General features: G+C 41.2%; 1 protein-coding gene across 1 annotated transcript in view; it reads right to left on the bottom strand.

Annotated features, from left to right (window-relative positions):
* SPOCK2 (SPARC (osteonectin), cwcv and kazal like domains proteoglycan 2) overlaps positions 1-22,611 on the bottom strand; it is a 436,862-nt gene that overhangs the window by 107,233 nt on the left and 307,018 nt on the right. The window contains exons 4-5 of the mRNA XM_086922271.1: positions 15,772-15,886; positions 9,978-10,095 (exon numbers count right to left, since the gene is read on the bottom strand). Of these exons, the coding sequence (XP_086778397.1) occupies positions 9,978-10,095; positions 15,772-15,886 (233 nt within the window). The remainder of the gene's footprint in view (positions 1-9,977; positions 10,096-15,771; positions 15,887-22,611) is intronic.

Consider the following 22,611-nt stretch of genomic DNA (forward strand, 5'->3'; position numbering starts at 1 on the left):
GGAAATTATGAATGTTCTTTCACCATGTTTAACGATATGTAGCCCACTTTAAATAATAAATAGGATCCCTCTGAGAGCACTTAAAATCTTACTGTAAATTGGATCTTAAAATTAACACGAGATTTCCATTCCTTCATTGCTTTGGATTTCCTATTATGCAGGTGGTTAGAACTAAAAAAACTGCCAGTCAAAGCAATCATGTTACAAAACAAATGCATAAATGATTATGTTTTTCAAAAGCGTCTGCTGATTACATTGCTTTGTTAAGTTATTTTTATTATGTTATTCGGTGCAAAGTTCTCTCCCTGAAACCATATAATCAGCTACTGTGTATGAACCATTATCTGTAATGATTCTGAACACTAAATTTGCTTGTGCGTGGGTTTCAGGCCTAACCAATGTTTTCCCACTTTTGTTTCTCAAGTTGGCTCAGTTACAAATCCCCCTCTGAGCCTTCCCCACTCTTTGCAGCTGTGAGCACTTTCACTCACAAGTGCCCTCTCTTTAAAGCTGTCGCCTCACTCCTGGCAATAACCTAATATTACTCCCTAGAAGCGAGGCCAGAATCCTACTTTCCAGTGGGTCTCCACACACCTGGGGCGCCTCTCTTGAAAGCCTCAAAATAGCTGTTCACATTCCTATCTTTGTGACCCTCCTCCTTGTCCAAAGGTGGCTATGCCCGTTCATGTTTTGCTGAGACCTACGCCTCAAGCTATTCCTGTAAGAATGCAATGTTCTGGCCAGGGTTGTTGCTTTCCTTTTTTACTGTTTTTGCTCCATCGTTCCCTTTCTACTTGCCTCTTTAAGCTTGGATGTAACTCACCTAGGTCTTCTTATTGAGACTTTTATGTTTTCATATCAGGTTAGTCTACAGCATTTTCTATACCTTTAATCCTGTACCCAATGCAAAAAAAAATACTCTTTAAAGAAAATTAAAACAGTCCTATAGGAAGGCAGCAGAGAAAATAAGTTGAATATTATCTTACAGAAAAAGAAATAAAATATAAGAGGTTGAAGTGTATTTTATGCAGTTTGAGAAATTCTCCAAATCTTCAGGACTAGCACTTGCTACCCGATCCCACTTTTCCAATTGAAGCAGGCTCCCACAGACAATGGGCCCGATTCATAAAGGTAACGTGAGACGAAAGTCTAACTTTACGACTTTCGGTATTTACAAAGGGCATTTACGAATCCTAAATGCCCTTTGTGAACACCGAAAGTCGTAAAGTTAGACTTTCGCCTCACTTTACCTTGTGAATTGGTCCCTCTGTTTTCAAGTCCACCCTAAATACCCTTTACCACCCAGGACATTGGTATTTTTCAAGGTTGAGAACAGCTTCCTTTGTTATCAGGCATAATCTTCTGCATCTTGTAATCTTGGACAAATCAGCCACAGGTGCAAACAGACTTTTCAGGTACTGCCTGGATGCCTTTAGCCATGTGAATATATTGGAGGCTAGCTCAACCAGCCCTGAAGAAGACAGCAGAAGCAGACATCTAAGATGGACCTGGAGACATTTTGTCCACTTCTTGAGCGAGCAGGAATTCTTCATTGGAGCAGAAAGCAGGAAATTCCTCTCCTCTTCAGTTCCAGGCTCACAGTGGAAAGGGCCAAGTAGGTTTTTTTAAACACTAAATATATTAGCTGTTCATGGTGAGACTTCCCACCCTCAGTTTTCAGGAGTCTGACGCATTTCCTTTCCTTTGAATATGTTCTGTGCCAGCAAGGCTGTCCTAGAATTCCTTTCATCCAAAACCCAACAAGGCAGTTTTAGACCTCAACTGTTCCTATTGACCAACTCTACCTTCTTGCCTTAACAGTTCCACAAACTAACCTTCAAAAGAAAACATCTCCCCTGGCCCGCCCCTGTTGAATCTGGTGACAGTGAGGGTGAGAGGAACCCTGTTCTATATATACAATGTTCTATAAAGGTGTACTGTAAACAGTGCCAAAACCATCAGCTGTTGGGAACACCCTTTCTTCTTTCCTTTCGATTGGTCAGTTGCATGAGGTTTAAAGAAGTTATGGTTCCAGACTGAAATATGAATGCCTTTTCAAGGCACCCATCTGATTTCTGATACAACATATCAATCGCAAACTGGTGGGTTATCAATTACATGTATCTGATTTCACTACAGTGCTTTTTAGCCCAGAGTATCAGTACACTGCACATTTGTTTTGATGGCACCTTCTGATCAAATGTTACCAAATTTAGATGTCTGTGTGTTTTACAAATTGGGAAAATGTCCTGAAGAATGCTGCTGTGAAAAACAGAATCTAAAATTAAGTTATATTTTAGGTGTAGTGTGTAAGAATATTTTCTTTGCAACCACACATCATAATTGTACTCTGGGCAATTGTGTAAAGGATTTGGCCACAGAGCTTATCAGAGTGACAGTTGGCCATTTGGATTAAAAATGTTGATCCATTTAAACACAGCATTATGGAAGGGCCTGTTTAGTAGGTCACCAACAGAGGTCAAACACCAGCTGCTCGGAGCAAACAAATGAAGGTAATGTTGCAAATAGGTGGTGCCCTTACATGTACAGACAGCCATAACACAGTATGTCACACTATGGGGGTTTCCATTCATCTTTCTGACACAGAACATCTTGAAACCAATATTTGAAAATGGAGTCCCAGACTTAGAGGCAATATCTTAAGCCAATATGGTTTTGTTTAATATACGTTCTTTGGATAGTCAATTACATAGTCTGCCTGGCACTGGCGTAGCAAGGGGGGGGGGGGGCGGTCCACCCCAGGCAGCACGAGTTTTGGGGCGGCGGCCTCCTCCTGCAAGTACCTGCTGTCTTGGGGGCAGCAATTGCCCCCCGCTCTTCAATTGGGCCGCTGCGGGGCGGCAAAAGCAGGGTCACCACGGGAGGCCATGGGGCTAGCTATGCCACTTTGGCCTGGATAAACATTTGCTAATAGTTTAGTTATATCGACATTGAAAATAAGTAATAGGCTTCAGACTAAAAACATAAGCTTTGATTTTTTGAGTTTTGCAGTCATCAACCTGGAAGGAGATGTTGAGTAGGGCAGTCTTGGACAAACTTTTTAAGTGTTACTTATGGTTAAATGTCTACAAAGATTAAGGTTTGATGTTACAAAAGACTGCAGCACCGAATTGCCAAACTTTTGTAGGGGCCTTGATATGACATGAAGCTACACTAATATTAATGTTGATGAATGCTTGAAAGCAAATTTATTTTTGCGCTTAATGTTTCTGTAAAAGAGGCTAATTGCATCTTGTAGTGCAATTCCCCTGATAATGTAGGCAAAGTGGTCGCTACAGATCATAAACTCTGACCTCAGAAGGTTAAAGTCCATAACAACTAAATTCATGCCACGTAGGGCGAACCCACTGTTGTATGGAATACTAGTGGCAAATTAAAATAGGCGCCTACAATAGGCAAAATCTATGTGGGGGTGACATCGCATGGTTTTGTCATGCATAATACATATATCAATTGCAAAAAGTATGCATATTACTCAGTGTACCCGAGGTCAGTTGTCTACTTAAGAGAAATCCGTACTAACAGTATTACCCCAAGTAGAAACGTTGCACAAGACACTTAATAGGTCCTTGTTAGATCTGGGGGTCTCTAGTTGGCAATGGTATTCACCTTTGTCCAAATAGGGGCCCTTACTTCTAAGTCAGGGTAAGGGGATTACACTCCTTAATACCCCTGCTCACCCCCTTGGTAGCTTGGCACGAGCAGACAGACTTATCTCAGAGGCAGTGTATTTAGCATTTGTGAATATACACAGTAATACAGTGAAAACTCTACAGATGGACACAACACAGGTTTTATAAAAAGAAGTATTCTTTATATAGACTTAAACACGACCACAAACGACAAAAATCCACAATACTACACTTAAGGTTACTTAAAAGATGATTAAAGTTGCTTAGTTCAAGTTGTTGGTAAATGCAATAAAGTTCTCAACAAAGTACCTGGATGCGTAACGCAAAGTGAACAAAAGGCTTGCAAAAGGGGAGATGCGTTGGTTCAGTGACCTGGGGGAATGGTTGTGTCCCGCTTCAATGCTTGCGCAGAGTAGGGGACTCATCGTGAGCCTTACCGGTGCAGAGGTGACGCGTAGATTCTCAGCCTGCGGGCCCGTTGCAGTGTGCAAGATGGCGCCTTGATGCGATGCGATGATCCAGTTGCGATGCGAGACGATGGTGCCCTTGATGCGGCGGTGCGATGACGATGCGATGATGCCCTGGCAGCCTTGCGATGACTCTGTACTTTGGAGCTGTGACAGGCCCTGCGACATGCTTCTCCGGGGATGCGATGGCGACTCTCTCGATGGCGTCATGCTTCTCCGGCGATGCGACAGCAGGCAGCTTCGATGAACACACGCTTCCAGGGAGATGCGACGAAGGCTCGCTTCTCCGGCGTTGCGACAATTTCAGCTGCGGCGGCGACATGCTTCTTCTCGATGAGTCGCGCTTCCAGCTCCCAGCAGCACGCAAGTGTCTGGAGTCAGAATTTCCAGCAAGGAAATTCAGTGAGGAGCTGGAGGTGAAGTCTTTTGTCCCTGAGACTTCAGCAGGAGGCAAGCATAGCTCAAGCCCTTGGAGAATATTCTGTAGATGAAAGTCCTTGCAAAGTTCCTTCTCCTTTACCTTGGCAATGAAGCAACCACTGCAGGCCAACCCAGCAAATAGCACACTGGCAGAGGGGCAGTACTCCTGCAGCTTCCTTGGTTCTTCTCCTTGGCAGAAAGGTTTCTTGTCCAGAAGTGATCTAATGTCCCAATATTTATACCCCAAAATCCTTTTTTCTCTGAAGGCAAATAGGCCTCTGCCTAGTCCAAACCAGTTCCTTAGCACTTTGTTTACATGACTCTCTTCTTCTTTTCACTGTGCAGGGTAGAAACATCAGCCGCCCCACAGGAGGTGGAGCCAGAACAGGGGAGGGAAGATACAGCTCTGGAGCACTCTGTTGACATGATTCCTCCTCTCCTTTCACAGTGCAGGGCAGAGACATCAGACAAGCCACAGGAGGTGGAGTCAGCATTGTAGAGACAAGGCCCAGCCCTATTCAGGTCCCAGGTGCAACTCTTCCCTCCCATCTAGATGCAGATCTCTCTATTCACCACTGGGCGGCCCAAGCCTGTCTCATGGAATCCCCCTGCCCTGTCACTCACAATCCAGACAAGGAATACACAACCCAGCAGAGGCAGGCCTGGATAGTTAGGCAAGAAAAAACCTACTTTCTAAAAGTGGTATTTTCAAACACAGAATATTAAAACCAACTTTACTAAAAGATGTATTTTATTATTCTGAGTTCAGGCATACTAAATTCGAATTTCTACCATGTTCCCAGAGTCAGTTAGGATTATAAGAATGCAATAATCCAACTGCCCATTCTAACCTATGGAGAACGGGTAGCCTTCAATAAGGAAAAACGAAAATGGCTGCAATTCACTATTAGAACATACTTCACACATCAGAGCATGTTCTACCTTATACTTACAATGCACCCTGCCCTCGGGCCTACCATAGGGGTGTCTAACATGAAGCAAAGGGAAGGTTTAGGGACTGGGAAGTGGGTGCACTTCACCAAGTCGACATGGCAGTGCTAGACTGCACATAGGCCTTGCAATGGCCGGCTTGAGACACTTTACAAGCTGCTTCTGTGGGTGGCACAACCAGTGCTGCAAGCCCACTAGCAGCATTTGATTTACAAGCCCTGGGCACACATGGTGCACTCTACCAGGGGCTGACAGATACATCAAATAACCAAATCATGGAATAACCAATAGTACATCAATTTAACATAGGGAGTACTTGTACTGTGGCACTGATTAGCAGTGGCACAGTGCCCAAAGCATAAATCCAGCAAAACATATCAAAACAGAGGAGACAATCGGTCAAAATGGAAGGGAGACTCATGCCAATGATGCCAGGTCTAACAGTCCTCCTCCGCGTCTCTGTGTCAATTACCCTAATAACACGTTTACTAGCTTCAACCACAAACTATTATCTAGTAACATCCGATGTTCTTATCTAATGAATCTTCGGTTACCTTGTAACGTGACGTTTTCCTGTCCTTACAAGAGATTTCTACAAAAGCTAGAGTACACAGTTCTTATGAAAAGGAGAACAAATGAAACAAAGTCGTTTACAGACTTTTTTCACGCCTGAAAGTGTTTGTCTACTCAGCTTCCCGTGAAGCTAGCTTATGCTGACATATTCTCTCCGCCTCCTGCTGCCAAACACAGCCTGTGGCTGTTTGCCACTGCACCGAGGAAGAACTCACAGAATACGAAGAACTGAGCCAGCTAATACAATATGAAAAATAAAAGCAACCTTTGGCGACTGCTAACTGGTTCTTGGCAAAAATAATCTTAAAGCTTTATAATTCTCCACCCAGACAAATTTACCCGAAGGCTTTTTTTAAGATTATGCAGCACAGTGGACCCCAAAGTAGTCTGTGAGCACCTAAACGCGAGGAAACCTGCGTGTTTTCGCACAATGAGTGTTTTGAACCTTAGGGGCCATATGTATAAAATTCTGATTTTGCGATTCTCAAATTGCGATTTTTTGCAAATCGCTATTTGAAAATCGCAAGTACGTAGGATTTGCAAATAATTTTGCGAATCCTACATATTCCTTAATTGCAAATTGCAAATTGCGATTCGCAATTAAGGAATACCTCCCCGTTCATTCCTATGGGCTTAGAGGCCCATAGGAATGAATGGGAAGACATTCTCAATTTGCGATTCTCAATTAGAGAATCTCAAATTGAGAATGCAATGTTAAGGGTGCCAGGGTTTCTAAAGGACATGGCACTTTGAAAAATGCAAAAAAGTGCATTTTTCAAAAAATAGCAAATTACCTTCAACTTGAAGTTGGTGGTAATTTGCAATTCCTTAAGGTCATATTGTACTTTTTCTGTGCTTTTTACATTGCATTTAAGGAATAGCAATTTGCAGTTTTTCTTTCATACATATCACTGAGCCCAATTTCCAATTTCGGCGTTTGCGATCGCAAATTGGAATGATACATATGGCCCTAGATCTTTAGCTGCGTATGTTCAAATCATGACTTCAGCTGGTGCGTGTCCTGAGAACTATGAGCAGACAACTGAAATAATGCATTTCTGTGGTCACAGCATTTTCGGCACATTTATAGATTTAACACTGTACCATATATTCTACCATCTGCCCCATAATTTGCCTTTTCCTACGCATAAATAGTCAACGGTCATATAATTAGGTCCTCCATCGCTGCATAATTCTAGTGGCCATGACTTACTGCAATGTATTTCACAGACATAACCTAAATAACAAGAAGTGAATGTAATTAGATAGGGTCAGTAATAGCGGGGTTGGTAAGGTCAGCATTCCAGTTTCTCCAAATGAGAAGGAACAAAGAATGAGAGGAGCCACGTGCTATCAGGCCCGGACTAGCCGTTGCGGGCACCGGGCAATCCCCCAGTGCGCCGCAAGGGTGGGGCTGTTTTTGGGCCCCTGGGGCTGTTTTTGTTACATGGCCGTTTTTGCAGCACAGCTGCAAAATCGGCCCTGTAACAAAATCAGCCGAAAAACCAGCCCTGGCAAAGAGCTCGGTCGCACCCCCAATGCCCCCCCACCCGGGGGGGAGGGGGCCGAGCACTTTGCCAGGGCCGGTTTTGGTTCCCAGTCCTGGAATGAGCATGAGAGAAGGTAATTGCTCCAAATGCTATCTGTTCAGTTCCTCTCTCATGTGAAGAACATAAATCAATCCCAAAGGAAAGTGTCACCAATGTCATTAATTTGATTGAAGCTGATGACTTTTAGGACGGTGATTAAATATGACTTTGAATTGATTGTAAACACCTTCCAAGAGGAGGAGTCCAGTTCATCAAACCCATCATGAGATTTGGAGTGCTTTGCTACTTCTGTTGACAATCCTAAAGGCTGGGAACTGTGTGGAATAAACAACTAAACACAGTTTTGATCAACCGATGAAGTAATGTAAAATTATCTTGATGATATTAGTCCAGCTCTTAAAGGGTGTACAATCCTGCCCACTGAACAGAGACAAGGTGCTCTATAAATGTATAATATAGCATAAAAGAAGAGGCTACGTCATGCTTTGACATGGGTGGTGTACTCAATTGTGAATTGTTAGCGACACCACCAACATATAGCCCGGTAATTCTTTACAAGAAGTATTAAATAAGGTGCCCTCCTTATCACCTTTGTAGATGGATTGACGGGTGAGGGGCAAATCTTAGGACAAGTTGGCATGTGCAAAAGCAAGGGGCAGATGAGCTCAAATAAAAGTACCTTTCCTAGCACTTTCATTCAATTGGTTTCCAATTGTGAGGCTCTTTGACATTGCTGCCCAGAATGGAGAAATTCTTTTTCCTTGAATAAAGCAGTGTTCTGCCACAATTAACACCACCCAATATCTAGATAAATTTGGATTACAACTGGCTCTTGCCCTTACAGAGCTTCTGAATGAAATGAAATTAAATTAATTTGTACTTGTAAAGTGCACTTATACCCCAACCGGGGTTTCCTGGCGCTGTACGCATACAGCTGTGGAACCCTTCCTGGCTTTTCCCTGTGAAATGTCCACTCCTGGGCACCCCCAAGGTGAAGCCAGGCATCCCAGCACTGTTGGGGCCATTTTGGAGATTAAGCAAGCTATTTCCCAGAGTTTCAGAGTGGAACCCATGATTAGAATCGGCATTGAGGCGAGAATTATCAGGTCAGAGGAAATTGAGCCCAAGACCCGCCAAGGTGGGAATTGAACCCCGGCCCCGGGCCAGACCTCTGCATCAGGGTCTGCCGCTCTAACCATTGAGCCACACTTCACTGAAGCCACTGAATCACTGGTCTGGTGGCATCAGCTGTGCCATCATCCACCCTGTTTGTTCATAATTGCAAATATTGTTGTGGTCGGCATATGTAAGAAAGTCAATATCGCGAGATTGTGGAGAAACCTCTCTTTCTGGCAAAGGTAAGATACATCTGTTCCTATTCCTGCGGAGGCATTGAACAAGGGACAGCTGCAATATTCCCTAAGCTTTTTTCCAGCAGATTCGATCAAGTGAAAGGCTGTGGGAAGAATTAGGAATTGTAAGTGGAACCTGGCTACTAATTCCCAGATTTCACGTGACCTTTGATTGTAGGAAAGAACCTGATCTCAGGGCCGGCTTTAGTGCTGGTTGCACACGGTGTGACAATTGTTTTTGGCCACCCATCCTCCATCCCTTCCCCCAAGGACCTCCTCCACAGATTCCCTCACTACCACCATGCAAATTGCCCCACATCTCCCATAGCCCCTCTCTCACATACATTAAATTTGTTTTAAAACATTGGTAAAGGCTGCTTTTACTAATAATAATGTATATCTACCCAAACAATTCCTTCTTAGCAACATTAGAAATAGGTATGGGAAGACTGGGGAAAAACACACATAACATCCTAACCTATTGTATGCAGTTTGCATCCAGCTCATTGATGACATTTTATAACAGTCACTGTTCATATCAGGGTTGTATTTTATGAACTATGTTAACAAAGGGATCTCTGTGTAAAAGGTAGTAGTCCACTCAGCTATCCACATAAAATACATATCTGCGATCTGTACGTTATGCGTTCTTTGCAGCAGGATTATTAATCCTCTGCTGTACTTTATGGTGAGCCGAAACTGCCACAAGACAAAATTTCGATCTTTCTCTCTAGCAAGAACATTAGTTGCAAGAGTTATCTTCACATTTTTATTGCTGCCTAAAAGCTGGATGCACCAGGAACTCTGTGCAGGTGCTGTGAAATTGTAAGTTATTGCTAAACACAGTGCCCTCCTGAGGTTGCCGACTCCATCCCTAGGTCATCAGATGCACAACCCTAAAGCAGGTCCTGCCTGAGCCTTTCATACTTCCTAAAGGACACTTTCATGGAAACTAGATCTGCATAACAATAGATACAGGTGATAATCATTGACCTAACAGCCTCCTCTTACCCTGTTTGTTGGTGTCCGTGGTTGAAGTTGGAGTGTGTGTTGTTGGGCACGGGCATGACCCCTGACACTTTACAGTCAGCTGCTTGCTGGACAAACATGCCTGTTGCTCGAGTTTGCACTAAGTGAGGAAAAAGAATCAGTCACACAATATATAGAGGTACAAATGGGTCAGATCCATGATGCATAGGCCTCACATTCACTTCAATACCAAAAATATACACACCTTACATGCATGTGTGGATTCACAACTTTCTGGATTTAACAAGCATTCCCAGGAGTTTTTATGGAAAGCTGCAGCAGGGGCAGGTTTCCATGTAGATTCCTGGAAAGGTTATGTGACATTTCAATCAGGATTCTATTCCGACTGTGCGGAGTTCTGTATACTAAACAAGTCCATAGAGGAGGAACAGAGTCCCTTGTGAATGTATTTGGACCCCAGGATGCATAATTAGAATATGCATAATCTCTAGATCTAAGATAGGCCAGAAAAAAGTTACAAGACGTCCCCCGTCTCCCTTCCCCCGCCCTCACGCTGACGATGGAATTGCTGGTACACAGAAACAGAGATATCATCCCATGTGAAATCCCTGGTGGCCCAGGCCTCCTGAAATATGATAATATTATATGTCATTAATTTGGATCCATCACCATTCTTTGATAATTCATTTGGCAGCTATGACTGAAATATTCCAGCAAATCAAATTTAGATATCTAGCTTGGGTAGTTGACGCAGGTGCTTTGCATGAGATGTCATTGTGCTTCCATCAAACAATCATGGATGCAGTACCCTCCACCCTTTGTCAATCCAAGTCTCTCACCTCAGACAGTGGAGAACAATGATGATAATTTTAAGTTGTTACCAGGCCTCATACACCGAATGAGGAAAAGAATTGTCATCCTAGTTGCTCGTTTGCGGGCCTATGCTGAAAACGCTTGTGAAAGAAGCCCACGGGTAAAAGAGTGATGTACTCTTCATTCTTGTGATCTTAATGATTCTGGGAACGACAAAATTGTGCGAGAGCAGGATATTGACGGTTGATGACTACATAGTCTCCTGTAAACTATTTCTGGGTTGGCCCTACCCAGTTCACCCCCCTGGCAAACAAAATATTTCCATGATCAGCAATAATAAAGTTGGCATGGTTGGCGAGCCAGTGGCACACCTTATTCTTCAGTTGTACAGTAGATTCTGTTTTCCATTGTTCCAAAATTGACTGGTTAGCTATAACAACAATATGAGGGCATGCATCCTGTGGAAGATTTAATCAAGGAAAAGGTGATATTTGAACATGTTTTTACAAGACCATGGGACCAGGAACCTGTGTTCTCTCACATTCTGAAGCTCTATGATTATCTAAACATTCAGGTATGAGTAGTAAATCAGTTGGAGCAGACTTTCTGAAGGGTGCTGCAACAGATGAAACTGCTGTGACTGAGAGTCAAAATGAGTGTGGGCGATGGATGTGTAGTAATCCCACCTGAGCATTCATGCATAACCCAAGGGGTGGTTAATTTCACATTTTAATTTTCCAATATATACAGTCGCTCCATCAGAGGGCAGATACAAGACTCAACAAACCTTTTAGTTTAACAAAAAAGATATCCCAGCCGGTGCAACCACCCCTACCCCAGGAGCTCATGTTCTCCCCAACCAGATGAGGTAGTAAATAGCAGCCAGCATGTGTTTCAAGCTATACCACAGGTCTCTTCGCCCTTTTTATCCCTTTTCACAAAATGGCAACATAGCTACTATGAGCACAATCAGTCCAGTCGTTTCACACTGTGACAATATTATTGCTACAAGAACCTCATCTGGAGCTTGGTTATGGTCTCCTCAAAGAGGGGGAACTGGAATGTGGTCCCAATGATCTTGTGAGAGTCACCTCTCTGCCAAGGCAATCTTCCTAGAAATAACTCCCACCGCCTGTGCTAAAAAGGAATTGAGAGTGGTCATTTTTTGATCACCATTCTGGGTTTGAGGAATGTAGTCCCTATGGTAGCTGCGTGTAAATAACACCCCCCGCAGCTGGATGCTGGAGCGCTCTTTATAGCGCCACTGCATGCCCCATTCAGCTTCACCAAAAAAGCAGGTACAGGCACAGACTTCTGGGCGATGTAGTCTCTGCAATAGCTGCGCGTAAATACCACCCCTATAGAATACATACTAGTGTCAAATTCAGAGATGGGGAAAGAACTTTCAGTAAAAAATAAATGTGCAATTTTTTACTTTATCAAGGCTTGCTATTTTATGCACAAGAAAGACCGACTGTTATACTGTTTGCAGTTATTGAAATGCTTTACAGCAACAATATGACTTTTCCTACAGGATACATTACTGTGTATCCAGAGAGTAGAAAAGAGCCATACAGCACTCTCACATTTGAGGTTCCGTGAATTCTGAGCCTGTGTCATAAAGGTCGTGGTTCTGTTACGATTTTGGTAACAGCGAACCGTAAACAGTGAGCTCAGCAAGTATGAGTGTTTTCATCATGTTTCACTGATTGATTCACTGTGTATTTGAAGATTTCGTTCTGAACCCTTGGGTTCCATTTTGTGCATGGCAGCCATCTTGTGGTTGCCCTCACATAGGCCAATGGCTTTAGCTGACTTTTGAATGACCTGAGTGAACTGACCCTGTTGCCTGAAGCTGACCTTGTTAGACCAGTTCCTTGCCCAGAAGCTGATCAAGATTAAGGATCAGAGCACAGGAGATTGTAAAGTTTGGTATGCACATACACACCCCTTATCCTACCTCTCATCTGTTTCTGTTCCTTCTTTTTATGACCTGTTTACGATATGGGTTGTGGTCTTTTATTATGGGTTTGTCCAGCTTGTGTAAGAAGGAATGTTGGGCTTTTTGCATGCTTGCAAAAGCTAGGACTGCCCCTTTCTTTTATGCTGAGTTTTGTAACCCTAAAACATATATAAGGCCTCTGTTCTCTGTATTCCTCGGACTGCCTCATTCAGTTGCTAAGCAGCTGGGTGACGTAGCCTCACTTATTGAAAGTTTAATAAAGATGTCTTTTCATATTTCAGCTTCTGTACTAAGTTCTTTATTGATATAAGTAAGACCCCTGAGAATGAAGATTTTAAATTTCCTCACATTGAACCAGTGTGACGTTTGTAATCTAAGCTAAAAGCCTGGTTTACTGTTTCTAAAAGATAGCCCTAAAGAAGTGTAATATTGATCCCATCAGAAGATAATGTAGAAGTGCACCTTACTCACGAATAGTCAGTAATCAAATATACTCTGTCGTGACTAATGTATTAATAGGAATGGATAATATATCAAAGATGTTTTGTTTGAAACATGTATTTAGAATGTGATTAATATGGTTATGTGACAAGTTAGCTACTAATGCAACAGGAGAAGTTAACATGAAATGTCGTATTGTGAGATACTTAATGTGTGCAACTAATGTTAATGATTATATGCATAATTTAAATTGATTAGGTGTAAACAGTTTTACAGTGAGGCTTTATAATTGATTTATTTTTCTTGTAGATAAGTGCACGTATTCTGTAACCCTGTGCCGGTTAACTTAACAAAACTAGGCCTCGAGAAGAAATTAGTTTAGTTGCTCCTCACATTAAGATTTGAAATGCAATTCACATTTAGCCTTCATTATGGAATATATGTTGCTGAGCTATTCCAATTGCAGGTGGATAAGCTTCGTGATTTAGAATAAAGGAGTCTTGTGTTAATAGATAGCAAAGCACGAGGAGGAGGAGGAGGAGGACAAAGAAATGGTGATAACAAGCGAGGAAAGGAGTTCTCATGGGAAAGAAATGGCCAAGGCCGAGAAGAGATAATGTGTTATCTGACGAGGAAAGGTACTGAAGGTTTTCAATTGTGCCAGAGCTATGGAAATTTCTCATGGAGAAGCCACATAAGAGTTTCACATTGACTGCAGATGATATTATGTGCTGTTTTTATTTAGGGAGAGAGTCTATCTTAGCTTTTCTTAGGGAGCAGACCTATGCTACTGCTTGCGTGGCTTTAAACTACTTGACCCATTTTTTTTAGTTTTTCTATTGAAGACTCTGATAGCTTGACACCTTTCTTCTTTTCAAATTTAATTACGTCCTTATTCAAATTCTTTAGTTTAGGGTTGACCTTTTAGGTAGTGTACGGAAAGTTGTGTTACTCATGATTGGTAAAGAGAATCATCTGATGCAATTTAACCTTCATTTCTTCTTTCTGATTGCCTGCTTCATTGTCTCAAAGTTATTCATTTGCTTTGTACTATATTGGGCTCATCTCTTAAAAATTTGGACTTACTCTGATCTTTTTATATTTGTGTATGATTATATTGAGACTAAACTATACTGATTTGTTTTAGAACTTATAATTAAACCTACTAAACTCAAATCAAGGAGTCGAGTGAATTAATGTGAGGCCACATTGGTTACACTGTACTGAAATGATAACTAGTGATTTGATTCCTTTCACCGCTCATTCTACTGGAAAGACCTGACCTCTTTACTCAGGAATGAGAAGGCTGTAACCCATAGAGTAATGAAGTGTCTTCAATCCTGATTCACTTGAGTACTTGCCCGGTGTGCCAGTGGCATCTCTATCTGCCCACCTGCGTTGAGCAGTTCTTCATAGCCTGGCACTAACGTTGCTGCCACCACGCATTACATGCTGAACCTCTTCAGCTCAATCAGGGATCACAAATGCAGTGCTGCAATGCAGGAACGATCTTGTACACAGAATCATCATGTCAACCTACAGCAGGCAAATCTTTGGAGAAGCACAAGGTGTGACAACCCTTCAAGGTTAGACAGACCAACTCAATGATAACCATACTGGGACAAATAAGTTTGACATATTCATCTTTTATTCTTTTAGGTAGTACGTTTTAATCCATTTTTATTTTCACCTCAATGATGGTTAGAGTCTGTTGCTATTGTTTACAACTTTGCAATAGGAAAAAAGGCTAGATGTCTTCATATCTTCCTGACAGGTGTTTCACTGGCAATACTTACCCCCGCGTCACTGATTTCTTTACTGAGGTATAGTCACTGGCAGAGTCAATCACTGGTGTGAGGATACTTAAATGAAGTCTCCTGGAGGAACCAACTCAGTGCTTAATTAGCAAAAACAAAAGATGGAAATGAAGGGGCACAATGGCTTGTTAGACTTGTGCTGCCTGTGCTCGGGTATGTCATGGCTGCCAAATTCAGTGGCAGCCTAGTCCATCTCAGACTTCTTTCCTCAATCACTCTACTCTTTACATTCCAGCAGCATACTTTATAGGTTATTTTTCATTGCTGGGTTCTCTCATTTCCGATCGTTCTTCTCCTCTTTCCTACCCACTTCTCTGATTTTCTTTCTCTTGCTCAGGGTCAAAGTCTAATGTTTAAAAACATCAACAGCACCTGAAAATGGACTTGAGTTTCCAACACCTGCAACACTCCGCACAAATTAAATACTGCACTAACTTAGTCTTGCAAGACAAAGGACTCAGATAAACCCAGAGAACGGGTATATGGAAAAAATCCCTTTGTCATTGATATAAATACTAACATACCCCACTCTATCTATGTCAAAACTGGAAGATGGGAGGGGATTAAATATCTTGACAGTAGCCACTCTTCCACCAGGACCCGGAAATGTGTGATGTCACTGGCTGCCGCACTGTGCTAGACCATGCCTACCAATGGCCGGGACTGAGAGTCTTTGATAGGGTAGAGTGGCCTTTGCTTGTTGGAGCACGATTGGATTGATCCAGTTTTAGTCCAATGCTTAGCACATAAGTAATTCTAGAGATTTGCATAGTATCCTCACCACAGAGCTGTAGGTGTGTCCATCAGTGCCGCATACAGGTGCAGGTATGGTCGCGTGGCATGGCTTGCAGAGGTTCTCCTTGCTTCCATGAAGTTTCACTGCAGGCTGCTTGATTCTGGGAAGATAAGAACCAAAGATGAGCAGGGTATGAGAAAAAAAGGTAAAAAGAGAGCGAGAGAGAGAGAGAGAGAGAGATATGAAGGTACAAAGCAAGAGGGAAAGAATAAGGAAATAGAAAACAAGAGGAAGATATAAAACACAGTAGTGACAAGACCAAATGGAAATATAAGAGAAATGAAAACAGAGAGTAAAAGGGGAAAAATCAAAATCATGATGAAAGTAAGTTTAAGCCAAAGGTTATGAGTGGGTGCAAAAATAGAAGTGGGAGAGGGGAAAAAAGCAAGAAGGAATTATTATATGAGCCAAATGGAGAAACAAAAGGGAAAGGAAATAAAATGTAGTTTAAGTGAAACATAATCTAATTGCAGTACAGTCAAATATGCATGTTATTTTCTTTGCACCTGGAAAGGATACATTTTTGTTGTCATCATCAATCCCCATTTCTACTTAATAAATGGTATGGTCCTGAAAGCTAACTTATACACAACTTCACCATGATACACTGGAACAAAAATAAATGACAGATACCAGGAACAAAACAGAAGCTTATCGACCTGTGATGTATCAGACCAATGGCAGGCTTGGGCTGATTGGAGCTGAGCCAAGCAAAATGGAGGCGAATGTGATAGGACCTACATGTACAAATGGCCAAAATGGAGCTGAAAGGGGTGAATGCCCAAACAGGAAAACAGTGACGGCTGACTAGAGCAGAAACATAGCATATTTGATTTGAGAAGAATGGGGTGAGTTTTGACAAGAGTATAATGAGTGTGAAGGGGGACTTGAGTAGAAAGAAATAATGTCTGACTGGAGCATAATGGGACCATGTCTGATTCCAGCCAAATAATTGATGACAGACTGGAAGAGACTGGGATTATGACTGGTTAATAAACAAGACTGACTGGAGGAAAGTGGAGTAGTGGCTGACTGGATCAGAATAGGGCGCGTCTGAATACTGCAGAAACAGTCTGATGCACATTAGGGTGATTACTAACTGCTCCACGCAGTGGAGACGACTGACGGAAGCACATAGGCTGATGGCTGGCTGGAATAGACTGGTGATGGAATGCTGAAGAATCACCTTAAACTAAACCTTTCTAAATTGGAAATATTTACCAATGGATCATAGCAAAATTAAATAAATCTACCTATTTCTGGATATGGGACTGCTACTATTCACATCAATTGAGGTGAAAACCCTTGGTGTGATCATGAATCTCAAGCTCTTCGCTCGAAGTCTAAATCAACAGTGTATCCAGAGTGCGTTCTACACAATGAGTACACTGCAGATTATCTTCATTTAATTAGGCCTGTATCACAGCATACATTGTACTCTAAAGACACTTCATTGGAAATTCTATATGCTATACCCCGCCAGGACCTACTGATCAGGCAAGAACCCAATACCACTACACTCAAGGCTCTATAATGACTCTCTCTCTGAAGAAAAATCCTCTTCTTAGTCTTCTGCATTGCATTGTACCCTGGGTACTCCAGGGGACAGGACCAATCATTTTACAATCTTACCCCAGAATGTAATTCAAGAAGGAGCAATCTTAAATTGTGTATGGCTTCACACCTGATAATCCTACCTTTTATTAAATGACTATGTAAGAGCGCTATCTCTGTATAGACATGCAAGTTGTAAAAATCCCTTCCAAAGAGAATAAGGATCCTAATCAGCTATCTTAATCTCAGAAAAGAAATCACAATGTGAATATTCCCTAAATCATAACCCAAGTGTCTGTCGTACTAGTTTGGAAAGGCGGTGTGTGACTGATCCACCATGCTCTCTTCACTTGACACTCCATGAGCATGCCTCTAAGATACGCAGCTGTGCTGTTTATGCACCACGTTCTCAGGGCCATACACACCACATCAAAATGCACAATTACAAAAATTACACTTCCATCAATACCCTTCTTTTACTATAAACCACAAACGTAGCATGGGTAAAAAGAATAAAATATTCTCAAACTATTTTGTTGGTCTTTCACCTTCCGGTAACTGCACCTAAAATAATGCACAACTTAAATGAAAAAGAAATGCAATTTAAACTAATCAGTGAGAAATTGACTATTTTAATCTGTGAAACATCTATTGGGTAATGCAATCAAAAATTACTAGTTTTGTTAAGATAAATGAAACTATAGAAGGATATTTACTAAAAGAATGAGGGGGAAAAGGGTAGTAAGTACAGGCTGGTTTGATAAAAGTTGTTCCCTGGCTTTACATGAATTAAAACAAGCTTTGAGTACTAAACCCCGAAACAACATAATTATCAAAACCTCACGTTATAATTACAAAATTGCCCTTGCTAACAGGAAAAGAGACCTCCAAGAGGAGGCCTGGAATAATCTTAATTTAGCAGCAGATACGAAAAACAGTAAACTTTATTGAGAGACTATAAACTTTTTAAAGAATGATGGTGTGCCTGAAATAACTTCATATGTAGACTGTAATGCATGTATTGAACATTTTTCAAATATTTTTAACCCAGATAGGTTTGTTTTAGATTTAACCATGTGCAATGATTCCATATGGTCACCATTACCATTGCTAATAAACCTGGATGAGGTATATGAGGGATTAAACAACAGTAAAGGAGGCAAAGCTCCCGGCCCTGATTGGGTCCCAGTGGACCTATATAAAACTGAAATGAACCTATGGGCCCCCATCTTAGTAAGGTTTTTTAATGTGACTGCGGAAGGAAGGCTCCCGATATCATGGAGCCAGTCGTTAATTATCCCGCTTTTTAAAAAAGGATCAAAATCTGAGGCGTGCAATTTTCGCCCAATTTCCTTACTAGATTCTTCTATTAAAATAATGAGCAGGACCTTGTTAAATCGGCTGGAAATATGGGCCATAGAGAACAATATTTTTCAAAAGCGCAATACGGTTTTAGAAAAGGCCTGGGTACTCTGAAACAGTGTGTTAATCTCGACCTCCTTATTAACAAATATACTACTGCTAAGGAGGGAAACCTATTCCTCTGTTTCCGGACCTGAGTAGCGCCTTTGACCTGGTAGATCCCTCTATTTTATGGCCTATATTACCCGACTTAGGCGAACCCAAGGAAATTGTACACTTTTTAGCAAGGCTTTATGAGAAGTTATCATGTAAAGTACGTTATGGACCGACCAGCGAATGTGCCCCGTTCTTTAAGGTCACAAGAGGCATCCGCCAGGGTTGTGTTTTGGCACCTCTTTTATTTTCATTATTTATTCATCAAGTCGACTCAACCCTAAGCCAGATATCAGCAGATGCCCCTTTTATAGATGGGAAAGCAGTTCCAATCCTACTATATGTGGACGACGCTGTTTTATTATCACGAACACAGATTGGACTGCAGAGGCTTATTGATAATTTTGCAATATTTATAGAAAGTAGGAAACTTATAATTAATAAAACTAAGACATTTGCGATGACATGCGGGAAGAAAGTTAGGCCAGCAAGTACCTTTTACATAGAAAACGCCAAGATGCAATAAGTTAAAACGTTTTGCTATCTTGGAATAACATATGCCGGGGATGGAAAATGGAAAAATTAACATGACAATGTGAGCCTCAAAATGAGCAGGAACACTAATAGTATTTTCAGATTTTCGACCAAATTGGGGGACAGAAAAATAAAAGATATGATGGTCATTTATAATGCTAGGTGCGTTTCAGCTGCGTTATATGAGGCGGGAGTTTGGGGCCATCATTGCGGGAAATTGCTCCAGCACGATGAAAATAAGTTCCTCAAGCACTTACTGTGTGTTCCTCCCTCAGCGTCAATAGAACTAATTCATGAGGAAGTAGGAATAGACTATATTTCGGATTTAGCCGCGTTACGCCCCTTGACACTTTGGCGTTCTATTTGGTCGAAAGCTGAAACACTATTTACACAAATGATTATTAGAGACTGTCCGAGGCTCGATCACTTTTCCCGTATTCCGTGGCTTAGATATATTCACTATTGGTACAACCTCCTACTTGAATGCAACATCCTTTTAGAACCCGAGTTTGCAGCCTCCATTTCAAAAAAGGAACTAAAAGCAAGGTTTCTATTACATAATAAGGAAGCAAGAGAGAGGTTGTCCAGGAAGCTACCTACCTGTGTTTTCTATCAGGAACTAAACTTGAAAAAAGGCTTCCAGGCATATCTAACCATAGTGACACGTAATTCCCATCGATTTGTCTTAACACGCTTTAGGCTGGGAATTGCTCATCACCTAGTGGTATTCCCACATGTGAAAACTAGCACCAACTCCGCATGTCCATGTGATAACATCTCAAGACAAAGTTGCTGCAATTTTTAAATGTTTTGTAAATGTTATTATTCATTTAGGGAAAAAATATAATGTTTGTTCCACTAAAATGGCAATGAAGCTAATAACATCTTTAGAAAGTGCAGATATCTGTCTCTATGTTGCATCATATATACTGAAATGTATAGCTGCCAGGAAATCCATAATTCTTTGATACATGTTATCTTGTCATGAGTGTACATGAGTAGCTATGGAAGCACTAGACACTTTTATGCGCATCGCACTGTAGCAAATCTGCATAGAAATTGTGTAGCACTATATATCCTACTTCGAAATTTGCACATAACTTATTTATTAAATTTATAATAGTTGTAAAATTAGTAACAATGTTTGTTGTACGAAAACTGTTTATAATACTATGCCGTTCTGCTACTATGTGATTTTGGAAGCATACTGCACTTTAATGATGTTCTTCTTTGCACTCAGCAAGTTTTGCACAAAATGCTTTGTACTCACTACTTTATTGCGAAATTTGGTTGTAATTTATTAAATAAAACACCATAGCAAATGTCTCTAGTAGGGGCACCGTATGGAATCTATGTATAGTGTTAAAGAGGGATGTATCTTATACCTTGTATTTTATACGGTTTTGTGTCGGTATCTAATGATGTTTTCTCCCATGAGCTGCTATTTTTTGTAATCTCGATGATTTTAACTTGTAATACTGGACAAAGTATTGCTTTTCTGTTCTGCTTATATGGTTGTGTTTGACGAACCGAATAAAGCTTTTGAACTGAACTGGGTAATGCAATCACAGCAAATGCCTGTGTAACCAGACAGTCACTGAATAGATTCTGGGTTGCTGCCATGAGGAATAGTGTACTTCTAGTGATACGAGTGATACAAGGTCCCAGCCAGTGACAGAAAGCACTGTGAACATTTATGAAATTATTTTACATTTGTGCTACACATAGCATAAGATAAACTCCCAGAAAATGCACAAAAATAGGTGTAAGTTTAAAAAAGTGCCTTCAAAATATATATTGTTAACAATGTGCAGACTGTACGTAGTGCAAGCTATTTTCATAATTGCCAATTAAAAGCACATGCTCCAGAATCAGCTGAAAACTCTCTTACAACATCTGTCAAAAACAATAAATCTTTGTCATTTAAAAGGTTCAAGGATCTCCATCAATTAAAGCTATTACCAGCTACCAAGCACTTGCTAGCCTTGATGATCAGCCAGTTGCACACATTTACATTTCTTTCAGGCAGCAGGCCCCCTGGAAAGAAGGCTAGTTTCTGTTTAGATGTCTATTCCTTCTTCAATTTCACAGCACAGGAGAATCCATCCCTTCCACTCAGCTGAGGCACTACACTGTCGAAATTAACGGTGCCAGGAAGCTTTTAATAAACAAGCATTTTCAATGCAGTAGGCCTTGCATTTATGAGAGTTTGAGCTATTGGGATTGTAAATGACAATGCCTTTTATTTATTCATTTGTTGTTTTTAAAACAGATAAATAAAAGGCATTGTCATTTACAATGCCAAAAGCTTACACTCTCGCAAATGCGAGACCTATTGCATTGCAATTGCGTGCTATAAAAATGTAAAAAAGCATTAGGAGAGAGCGTGTCCTGCCTGCAATAGCATGGAAAGGGGAAAACAGGGGAACCCTACTCACAACGGAACCAAGGTAGTTAGTTTATAACAGGGAAATAACCCTAGTAATTACTAGTGCGTTGTCATAAGGTCCCCGTATTTTTCTCACTCTCTTTCCCAGATGTCCCCAGTATCATAGGTCCTGATGAGACCCCACATCCTAGAGAGGGTCGAAACGCCGTCAACACTTTTTTGAAAGTGAACCACTGTCACAGCACCTATTATTGTGTAAAGTTGCTGTATATATTTGAGGAAATTATTAATATGGTCGTTTTCAGTGAAAAACTACGTGAAACCTTGTAAATACTGTCACTCCTTGTCACTAAGCTGTTAGGTTCATGCTTCACTTGGGACACCTATTCACAACTGTGTTTTACTTCTTTTTAGCTTAATATTGTTGATATATATTGTGTAAATAATACAAACATATGTGTAGGAACGAAATTCTTAGTGTGTCTGGTCCCTCTTTCTATGACATCAATACAATCCTTTAAAATTGCGACTGCGCACAAATATAATTATATATAGTTGTATACTATTCCACAGGAACCATTGTTTTCCTGTTATAAACTGCCCGCAATAGCAGGGAGGACAAAGCTGCCTCACAGAGCAGTGCATGTACTGCTCGGGCTCGACCTAAAAAGTAGAGGAACTGTGGGGCATATTATCAAGGGAGTTTATCTCCGCTGTTTTTGGCTTTAAAGCCAAGAAAGTGGAGATAAAATTATCTCCCTATTACCTAGCTGTCGCTAACACCAGTTAGCGACAGCTAGTAGGAGATAGCGACCATCTTGGGCCCTGCTTTG

This window comes from Lissotriton vulgaris, chromosome 5 (genome assembly GCF_964263255.1).
Source record: "Lissotriton vulgaris chromosome 5, aLisVul1.2, whole genome shotgun sequence".
NCBI lineage: Eukaryota > Metazoa > Chordata > Amphibia > Caudata > Salamandridae > Lissotriton > Lissotriton vulgaris.